Source organism: Leptodactylus fuscus, chromosome 5 (assembly GCF_031893055.1).
Source record: "Leptodactylus fuscus isolate aLepFus1 chromosome 5, aLepFus1.hap2, whole genome shotgun sequence".
NCBI classification, from domain to species: Eukaryota; Metazoa; Chordata; class Amphibia; order Anura; family Leptodactylidae; genus Leptodactylus; species Leptodactylus fuscus.
In genome coordinates this window covers 121,177,513-121,189,274 of record NC_134269.1, presented here as the reverse complement: position 1 = coordinate 121,189,274, position 11,762 = coordinate 121,177,513, and the positions used below count along the sequence as shown (strand labels likewise).

General features: G+C 37.4%; 1 protein-coding gene across 1 annotated transcript in view; it reads right to left on the bottom strand.

Moving 5' to 3' along the window:
* The window catches only part of GRAMD4 (GRAM domain containing 4), a 99,368-nt gene that overhangs the window by 31,474 nt on the left and 56,132 nt on the right, over positions 1-11,762 (bottom strand). Inside the window, 1 exon segment of the mRNA XM_075274158.1 lies at positions 6,326-6,374. Coding sequence (XP_075130259.1) covers positions 6,326-6,374 — 49 coding nt within the window.

The window sequence follows — 11,762 nt, the reverse complement described above, 5'->3', positions numbered from 1 at the left end:
TTACTAGAAATCTAATGTTAATGGATATTAAATAATATGAACAGTAAAAGTATATTACATTACACAAGTTTGGAGAGAAAACAAAATTACATGCTGCAGAGAAGAGAATGGACTCAGTGTTATCTTTGTATTTACATGGAGAGATAATAATCAGGGAGCCTTTATCAGCAAACTGCAATTAGCTGACCTGTTTGTCCGGCAGGCAGAGCTGTACATAACAGGGAGACAACTCAGCCACCCTAAAGAGCAGAGACTGATCCTCCTAACTCAAGCTAAGAATTTCTAAAGCAAAGTACTTAGGAAAAGCCATGAATTTACATAAACTAGCAGTATAGTTGGGATCCTTGAGTTGGTAATACCCCTTTAAGGAAACCGCATAAAGCAACATTATTACGTTTTCCTCACAAGTCCTGCCTTAAATGTTAGGATTTAGGAGCAGATTCCCATCTTAAAGGGTTATTCCCATCATGACAAGTTTCTGTGAAGTTTAAGTCCTCTTGAGTAGCCTAAACTGAATCTTTGAGCTATAGCCCCCATAGGACCTGATAGTATCCTGTGGTATCTGTCATCAACAAAATATCAGTCCCTTATAACTCTTTCTGAAGTGAGGCCTCCATGGATCAGACTTGTTTTTCTAGCATATCCCACAAATGGAGAGAAGATCAGACTGAAGTCTGGAGGCCAATTCAACACCATGTTCATATTCCTCAATCCATTTATCAATAATATTTGCAGTGATCTGACATATTTCATACACAAAACACTCTTTCAGTTAATGTATGGTGGCAGATTAATACTACCTTGCTTAAAAAAATAGAGGAATATATAAAACTTTCCAACCATCTCAAGCCTATTTCAACAGTATCTGAGGATCAAAGCTTCACATAGCAGACATCACATTTTAGGATGAACGCTCAGATGCTATTGAAGTCTGGGACGGCTGAATTTCTCTGTATAAGTATTTCTGATGGTGACTAAGAAAGTGTGCTTTATATAAATTCATATTTTACTATATAATGCCATTATAATTCATTTTTCTCTAATCAACAGTAATAAATGATCTGGAATCATTCAGATTATTATATGGGACCCTAGTAGAACTTCCTTTACATAATGTTCTTGCATTTCTGCAGCGTGACATAATGCTTTATCCTACTGAATGAGACCACAATTTTTAGGTAGGTTATATATCAAAGTAACATCTACATGAGTGCCAAGACCAAAGGCTCCCCAGCAGAACATCCCGACTATCAGAATGCATTTATCAGCTTGCCTGCTTCCCTAGAACATCCTGGTGCCTTCCCAATATAAGTGACACTTATATACATTTTCTAATCCGTGATTGTTTTCAGTTACTGCACTGTACCATTCACTGGATTGTTTAATCAGTATCTGTACTTGACTATTTCAACGAACTTTGTATTATTGTAAAATGTTTAATAAAATCAGAATTTAAAACCAGTATAAGTGACACATATGCAACTGGCTGTTCATATCATGTAAAAAAAAAACAAAAAAAAACAAAAAAAAAAAATGTTTCATCTGATCAGTTTACCATCCTCCATGGCTTCATGTACTAGCTCTGTTGCTCACATGCACACTGTACTTTTGACGGTGACAAGAGTCAGCGTGGGCATTCCAACTGTCCACATTAAGCAGCAAGTACTGTGATGAATTGTGTATTCTAGTAGTTTTCTATCATAGCCAGCATAAAACAAGATCAGAACCTTAAATTGCTAACAAATCAGACTATAATCCTAATTTAACCAGATACCAGATTAAACTACTTACAGCCTTAGTGAGTGCCCCATTTTTCCTTTTTGTACTTTGAAAGTTTAAATGCATGTATTTTCTGGGAGATGAGCACCACCATATACAAGGCTGAGCCCGGTATGGCTCTAGGTCCATGTATGAATGCCTCTCCACAGATGCTGTATAAAACCATGAATTAGATATAGTGCTATTTTTTCAGTAGTGCCGCTGGACTTTTCCCCTTTTTTCACTTTTTTACTTACTCAACCATTTATGGTGTCTCTGGGCCATTTGTAATGTATGAATTTTGGGACACCAATTTATTGCATTGTTGTAGTTCCTGTTATAACTGGTATTGCCTCAGATTTTCTGAGAATTTTATCTTTATTTATTGACTACTCTCTGCTGACTTTTAGGACTCCTTATAACTTGCCCTATCTGGTTCTTCCACTAAATATTTTTAAAATTGTGGATTGCATATTACTTTCAACAAACTGCACTTTGTAATTTTGATAGAATATTATAGTAGACATGCACTTTGTTTTTTCGGTCTTCAGTGTATGCCTTCCGAGATATGTTTAATAAAAATATACAACTTGTTAGCACTAACCAACCATAGATGATCAAGATCATTCACTTAACTTGTCAGTGGTTTATTGGTTTTGGCTGATGGTATATGTAGATAGATATATAGACAGAAAGACAGACAGACAGACAGACAGAGATGGAGCAAGAAATGCACAGCACTCCAAAAAAAAAAAAAAAATAAATCAAAAAAGGTGAGGATTTATTCCATAGCGATAGATAGATAGGATGATGCAACAAACGCACAGCACTCTAAAAATAAAAAGCAGAGAGAGAGAGAGAGAGAGAGAGAGAGAGAGAAAATTTAGCAACCCCTGAAATCTAGAATTCTGTTATGCAAGTTCTCACGCAAAAATTACTTTAACAATTCTCTAATGATAAATTTCCACCATGAATTTTACCTTTAGTTATTGACTACTGACTTACATGAAAGAGAGAGAAAAAGTGCACCACAAACACAATCCCTAATTCAGCACAGTGCCATAAGGTGGCAGTACAACTCAATACTTCACGTTATACAATACTACACACATGTACAGAAAATAGACAGCAGCTATTGGTGAATTATATGCTCCAAAAGGCAGGAACTTCTCTCCATTTGTTAAACTGCTTTATATCTCAGGTTTGATTTCTGTCTGTAATATGTTAGTGCTATGTAAAGAATAATCAGCACAAACAAAATTACATGCATATATTTTTCTGGGATAAAAGTAAATATATGCACCAAGGTGCCACTGCTAACATGATAAAACCTAGTCAATATCATCACTGTTTACAACCTTTCTGAAGAGTATACAGTAAAACCCCTGAAACAGACATTAAGGATATCAAACAATGGTCTTTTAGGGGCCAAAATACATACAGCTAAACTAAACAGAAGACAACAAAACCAATGAAAGGTCATTGAAAAGGGTTTTCGCTCTTCGTAACGTGGGGTATTGATGCAGTTTTATTATACTAGGTAGCAAGCAATACTATGAAATAGCAGCATATGGCTTGCTGTATTTATAAACTAGATTAACCTATAACAACTGGGACAAATCTGCCAAAGGAAAAGAAAGTCTAGATTTTATTTTAGTCTCAATTTTCTTGTTTATAAAAATTTTTTAATAAATGCAATAAACGCTGGCACCTGAAGGAGCCAGATCTATTTCATACAGTTTCCTTGTCCTACCACCCAGTTATTGATCGGCGGGAGGAGAAAACCTGCATAGAATACATCAAACAGGTGATGGATGGCATGCTGCGGGACTTAATTTTGTAGTTAGACATTTTAACTTCTTCCTTCCATGGCATTTTTCCAGGTTTTTGTTTGTTTTTTTTATTTCAGAGGTGAAACAGCAAAACAAACTGTGATCTGGTCGTGTGGGATATGTTTGGAGGGGAAGTAGTCAAAGCAACAGAACCCTTCAGCTTCTGTGGTCACATCTGATCTCGACGCTGAAGGATTAATAGAGGTCTCTCATCGCAAGTGCTGGTAATATGTCCTCCATCCAGGACACATGGGTATAATTATTTTATGATTATTTGAACAAGTATGTGGAGATGCAATACTGAATTCTGATTGTATTCGGTACTCATTGTTACTTTTTGCAAGTTGAATTACCGTAATTTGGGGATTACTTTGATGTATTTGCATTTTAACCCTGCAGAGAACTGTGTATTTGGATAATTTTTGTCATGTTGCCCAATCTAATAAATAGATATATAGAGATAGATAGATAGATAGATAGATAGATAGATAGATAGATAGATAGATAGATAGATAGAGATCATACATACACACATACACACACATTTTTTTTAATGATTTATAAGTCATGAATTTGTAGTCTTATTCATTAATTTTGTTGTAATACTTTATGGCGCATACTAATATTATTGACAAGTACCTGATATATACTATTTACTGGGTATCTCCTGTGATTTTATAGTATTTTTGTATTGTAGGCATCATTTCTATTTATGTGCATGTTTTTAATTATATGGCTTTTATTTAATAAATGACCTATATTTTAGATTTTGTGTTCAGTCAGTTTGTAGGTATACAGCCCTACAAATGGCCCTGAGGTGCTGTGATAGATATACCCACTGCAGATCTTAAATTGATATCAGCAGTTACCTCATCTGCAGGGCATTGTTGGTGTACAGGATACAGTGTTATGAAGGTTGCCTTGCTGTCACCTCTGTCAGCACAAGGAGAGAGATCCAGCTTGCAAATAGCTTGGTTGAAATGACAATATTGAAGTGCACTTTCACATAACAGACAGAGGCTAATGCCCCACATAGCAAGCTGTAGCTAAAAAGCGCTGCAGAAAAAGACCATGACAGAAACGCCTAGCGTTTTTTTCTGCATCGCTTTACACAGAAAACTCTGCAAACTTTCTGCTTCTATTATACCTAAACAGAAAACACCATAATTTCCGTATAGGTATAATTGAAATGCTGCGATTTACATAAACACGAGAGTTTTTGAAATTGCATTTCTTCTGTAGATTTTTTTTGGCAATGTGTGGATGGGATTAGCCAGAATCCCATCCACTTGGCAGATACTATAATATGCTCCATATTCACAATGTGGGGTCTTGGCCTAAAGAGCCTCTGTCACGTCCTCTTTCCTCTTGAGTTGTATATACCCAAAAGACTGGAACATATCTGCAGAGTCCACTGCTGTTTGTTTCCTTTTCAAAGGTATCAACAGTTACTTTTGGTTACCAATACAAGTGTACCATCAAAGCAGATTGGGGAAGATTTATTAAAGTGGACCAATAGCAAAATTGTCTTAGTTCCTCATAGCAACTAATCACAAAATAGCTTTACATTTTTCAAGAGTAGAATACAAAATGAAAGCTGCTCTGTGATTGGTTGTTATTGGCAACTATGGCAGTTTTGCTTTTAGACCATTTTAATAAATCTATCCCATTATGTACATAAATGAGACCGTAATGCTAAAAGGTTATTAATCACAATTATCAGGTATATTGTTGCTATGGAAACCTTGCAAATATTCAAGCCATCATCCATATTACTATCTATATCCCTGTTGGCTTTGTGCCAGTTTTGCATACAATTGTAAACAATAGCTTGGTGATCTGAAGTCACAGAAGACTTGGAGAGAGCGAACACACACAATGGGGTAGCATCAAACGGGATTCACAAAAAAAAAAAAAAAAAATTAAATAAAAGCGGAGTAGTGACCTTTCAGATGTCTGCTGTCCTTTTCCTAAGGGCCCTTGGCTAATGAAAACTAAAATTTGATTTTGTAATGTGCAGATACTTTGGGTGTGTAGCTTTAGAGCATGAAAACCTAAAAACATAGAAGACGGAAAAAAAACACACTACAAATTCACATTCTGAATATACACTTAAAGATGGAACTGGAAGGCACTTTTGGTTGGCCGGAAGGACTCAGTGAAAGATGTTAAACCATTAAAAGGGATGTGCAGGATTAGAAAATAAGGCAGAGTTTGTCTATTTTTTCCTAATTTTGCACAAATCCTTTAAATAATTATTCAGGTTCCCTAACTGTAAAATTGGGAACAACTGACCAACTATCTTTTCATCATTAGCACTTCTTATAGATGGCCAAAAAGGGTCTGTGTAAAGACAGCTACCTTTAAAGGCCCTTAGAGGGAAGTTCACACTAGCATTGTAAACGTCCGTTGCAGTCTTCCTTCATTGTAGAAGAAAACTGTCACTTTCTGTTTCTGTTCCCATTGACACTACTGTAAACATGACGGAAGTCATCTTCATGTTTGCTTACTTTTGCAACGCAAGATAAAGCTACGCATGCAGGATAGCTTCCACCAGGTTTAGTTTAGTGTCAGTGGGAATGGACACAGTCTGTTTGTTTCAACAGTTTAATGTCTGTTGCAGTCATCCTATGACAGAAGACAGCAACATGCGTTTATAACGGTAGCATGAACTCCCCCTTACACACAAAGATTCTGTAGACTCATGCAATCAACAGTAACATATCTGAACTTACTATTGGTTCTGAAACTTGAGGCACAATGCACCACTGTATCCTCCAACCCCTATGTACAGGAAGACAGACAGAAAGACAAACAAAGAAAAATAAATAACAAATGGTAAAACCAATGCAAACAGCAAAATGTTTAACAAAGTTCACAAGTGCAAACTAATCTCCTTATAATCACCTGAGCAAGTAAAAGGGCACTCTAACCATTATACTACACCAGTTTTCTGTTGTAAAAAAAAAAATTGTAAACCTTAGGTTATTTTCAACGCCCACGTCACTTTCACAATAAGGGGATGTGGCTAGGGCATGCTAGGGGCTTGGCCATCGGCCTTACCAGAAAAGTGGAATAATTGAATGCTGGAAATCTAAACTAGCCATGAGGCGACAGATTTCACTCCAGGTGCACAGCCCCGGCGAAGAGTGCACCTCATTTATGAGACTTCATGCACTTTGAAATAAGTGATAAGCACCCTCCAGCAACACAGGAGGCGACTTGAATTGAAAACACTAGTCTTCTAAACATTCGTCAATATATGAAAACACTCAAAACACTAAAGAAGAGGAAAACCACTCCTCTCAATACAAAGGAGATCCTACAATAAAGACATCACAAATGCAGTATGTCACACAGATTAAAAGGGGTTGTCTAGTTTCACATCAATATTGAGACAAATAACATTGTTTGTATATATATAAAAAAAAAAAAAATTATACAATTTTCCAATAAACTTTCTATATCAATTCTTTTCAGATCTCTGCTTGTTGTCATGGTTTACTTTTAGTGGATAATAATCAGTCCCTGGTCATGTGATGTGTACAGCTCGTTACCAGGTAGAGGTCTAATTACTATGCTGTAACTGTAACGAGCTGTGCACCTATGTTTTCATCACATGACCATGGAAGAAAGCAGAATAAATGACAGCAAGCAGAGAGCTAGAAAATCGTAAGGAATTGGTACAAAAAGTATATGGGAAAATTGTATAACGTTTCATGATACAAATAATTATATTTGTCTCAAGATTGGTCTGAAAGTGAACAACCTCTAAGATATATCAAACAGTAGATAAATCAGACAAGGCAAATAAAAGCACAGCTAAAACATTCAGACTATAACAAACATATATTAGTATACTTCATAATAATGTCAGGTTTAAAAATGGTACAAAAAAATATTTATAGGTCAATCAAAATTTCAGTATGTCTACGAGTAATGGTGGTTTAAGTAACAGAGTATTACACATACCATAACAGTACATTCACTACAGTGAAATAATATTCTTACCATAGGACTTTCTAAGACTGTATCCGCCTCAAAATTCTGACCAAAAAGACAGCTCCCACTGAAATCAATGGAAGCCGCTCAGTTCTTTTTTCCGGGAGTCGTTTGTTCCGGCTCCCGGAAAAAAAGAAGCGAGATGCTCATTCTTCAGGCCGTTTCAGCTTGCGATTCGGCCTGAAGACATTCCCTCCTCCCGACTAGGCCCATTCATTGGGCCTAATCTGGAGCGGAGTGCGTGACTGGAAGCTGATGCAGTGCATCGGCATTCAGACGCGGCTACCCGTATTTTGGCCCGGAACCTGAGGCGGCCTCCGCCTCAGATTCCAGTCCAAAAAACCCTGTGTGTTACCCTTAGTCTTTTTTTTTTTTTTTTTTTTGTAGCAGCCTTCTCTTTCCTATCCCTTTTTATAGACCAATACATAAAAAGTAAAGTTTCATATATTATCCTGTATTATTCATTTACAGGTTCATTTACCTGAGGTCAGTACGAGTGGCTACAAGCAGCAAGAAGGTCAAATTCTGCTGTGACATGTTGTTTGCTGACTGAACTGCTCACAGGGATGGGTCGTGAGCTTGTAAACAAACGTCCCAGCTCTGGAAGTAATTGGCATTGATGAATCTTGTTATTTGGCCGATATTTTTTTTTTTTTTTTTTTTTTTTAAACTGGAGAATCCCTTTAAACTACGCAATAAAAGAGTTAAACTTTGAAACATTTTCACAAGCGATACTTGATGTCAAATATAAACATTTTCTTTTGTATTTTGGAGGTTAAATACGTAACATTTCAGATTTGCACATGGCTGTTATCACAGTTTTATGAATTATTCACAATAATAAGTAACTGTGGCACAGCTCAAGTTCATAACAGTGCAGATTAAATGAAAACCATCTTCACACCATATTGCTAAAGATAGCTTTCTTTGTTACTACTGTTGTACAAGTACTATATTTAAAATCCTACATTTGTCAAAAGATTTAAAAAAAAAAACAAAAAAACACTTGCACAAAACAGCCTTTTTTTTCCTCCAGCACATCAAAAAGGTACATAATGTGAATTGTAGTCAAGGTCTTTTTTTTTTTTAATCAATTGTCATTTTTGTTGAATATTTATAAAAGTGTGTAAGAATATACACAGAAAAGGACAACAATGAAAAGAAAGAGGGGGAGACACATGACAGGGACCAGGAGGAAGGAAAGGGAGGAGAGGGAAGGGCTCATCTCCAAATCGGAGTTCGATCCAGGGGGAGTATAAAACACTACTCCAAGGCCTAAAGATCGTGGAGAGCCTAAAAATTATCCTATGTCCTTGTTATGCATAAGGGCTCAGGTTTTCAAGAGTTCTAATCTCCTGAATCTGCAAATAGAGATCCTCTGGGGATAAGAATTTAGAGTATGAGCTGGAGGGAATATTTACTAAGACTTACAGATGGCATATTCAGTAGAAACGTCTTGGGGAGGAGAACCCTCAAACCCTCCCAACCAGGTGCTGAACCTGTTGCCAATAAGACTGAAGAATTACCATAAGTCAGCTGATCAGGCACCACACCTCCAACAGTTATCCAGTACAATTGGTTGGAAGCAATAAAGCAGAGCTGGAGTACCAATGCATGAGCATTTTATAAAAACTTTCGTTAAATGCGATACAACAGGAGGTCTTAGCTGCATATGATGGTCCACAACAAGTCAGAATTGAGTTCTCCAAAGCAATTCTCCCATGTGCGCATGTATGGGGGAGCAAGTAGCGCCTCAGGGATCGGGTCACAGAGAATCTCATATATAATCAGATATTAGACATGCAGCAGAGAAATCAAACTTTCACCGCCTTTCAAAGCAGGCAGGGAGGGACACTCGAGGGTCTTTGAAAACAGAGTGTGCCGAATGGTGAATTTGGATATAGGTGAATTCACTAGAGTAAGGCAAGGAATACCTAGCCTGCAAGTCGGAAAATGAAAGCAGAGAGCAGGTACAATGATCCGTGATGTGGAACAAGCCCATCAGTAGCCACAAACCTGTTACTGCTGCTGTCACCCCTGAGGGAAATTGGGAAAAGGTTGACATAGAGAAGAGAGAAAAACAGGAGTGCCAGACATCCCTAGTGAGCACCATAGGGCCAAGGAACGAGCCAGACAAAAGACAATAAGGATTTGTCCAGAGGAGTGATAGGGCCCAAGAAGATATGCTCTTTACCAGTGGGTGCATTTGTGAGCTACCCACTCAATGCAGTCATATGTCCAGCAATCAGACACTTAGGCCCGGTTCACATCTGTGTTTGGGATTCCGTTTGGGGAGTTCGCTTGAGGACCCTCCGAAAGGAAACCTATACGCATAGAAAAGCAGTTATCTGGGAAAACACACAGACCCCTTAGACTATAATGGGGTCCGTGTGGTTTCCGCATGAAACATGCTGAGAGAAAAGTGCTGCTTGAACTTTTGAAAATTTTTCTCTAATCATCTTAATGCTGACAGTCTTTTGTCTTCACAGGTTGCCAATGGACACGTCCATGAATGCAGAAACTTTCTATGATCTGCATCAGATATGATTTCCATGCTGTGACCGGGTTATCAGAAACACAGTGCATTCACGAGAAGATAATTCTTACATCCATGGTCGTAACCAGCAGCTGATTAATACAACAGACTGTCAGCACGAAGAGGATTAGAGAAAATCTATACAATTCTGCAAAATTATTATTTATATTTGCAAAAAAGTTTAACTTTTAGTAGTCTACAAATTTAAAATATGATTATATTTGTGGGGGGAAAAATGATATACACATTGCATAATTTTCTTTTCCTAAGTGGTATGACAGTAAAAATAGGTCATGCTTAAGTATTTAACAGTTGAATTTTTAGCACTAATCTAAAATCCTATCCAGGCTTTCTAAAGTGATGTCTTTACAGGTACACTTCAGAGAGAAGCTTCAGTGTACACTCATATTACTGCATATCCTAGATCTCAATTGATTAAAGGAAAGGATGGACTAAAATACCGACGCATTATACAAATACATCTGCCAGAGTAGTATAAAGCCATTTCCGAAAGCATATTTGGTGTTCTGCCTTTTGTTGAATTAAGCATAGTACAATTATACTATTAAAATACTCGCAGGGACAGGAGCAAGTGCTCTGGATGTTTTACATTTAAAGAAGAGTCATAAGTGAATGAAAGGTTTCCAGACCCAAAATGAGGCAGCTCTTTGGCTCAAATTGTTATAGGTAAAGACTAGATATCTATTCTATAACCTACTAAGCTATCCCAAAAGAATTATATACACTAAAGTTATTTTTCATTTCCAGACAAGTCACTCTATTCACACACGCTAGTCACCATTTTTACCAAGACGTCATTGGCAACCATGGCCAGTACTGCATCCCCAGATAACCGTAAGAGTGCCATGGGAGTGTTGAGTTAGGTCTATAATAGGCCTACACAAACGGTGCTATGATTATGGGCACAAGTTGCCAAATTGGAGAGGTTGTCTGAAGAGGTATACAGACAGACAGTCTCTATTAATACTCTTCAGGGACATTCTCCTGCAGGTAAATCCCAATAGGAAATGCAGGCTGTGTTATATATATGTATATAAAGTAAATTATAACGTTATTAAACAGTCCTTACACTGAATGGCAGTTCTATAATCTTCTCTCTTCACAACAAAGTTATAAATTTACACTTGTGTTCTCCTCCTCAGGGCAGTATATGTCTGCAGAGAGGGATATAATAACCTGGACTGTATGGTCCTTTGCTCCACCCAGTCCATGATCTTATTTTGGCTAGCAAAGAAAAGAGATGAATGAGAGGTGTACCTCCGGCGAGGAAGGGTGAGGGGGGCATGTACCTCTGGTAACTATTATATGGTTTGGCAACTAAAAGTTTGTTTTGGCTCCGAATTTTTTCAGTGTAGTTGCAAATGGCTTCTATATATATATTTTTTTTCAGTCTGAAGCACTCCCAGTCAGAAAAAGCTACTTATTGGTCCAGGGAACATGAGCAGCGGACATGTGAGAATCCTACAAGTCTGTTAAAACACAAAGAAAGTGAAACCATGATGACTGGATGTGTGGTTCCCACTGTGAAGAATGAGGCGAGACACTGCGTTTTCTGATGGTGACTGATAATTTCTGGTGATTCAGAATTTTTCAGCAAATATACCATCACTGCC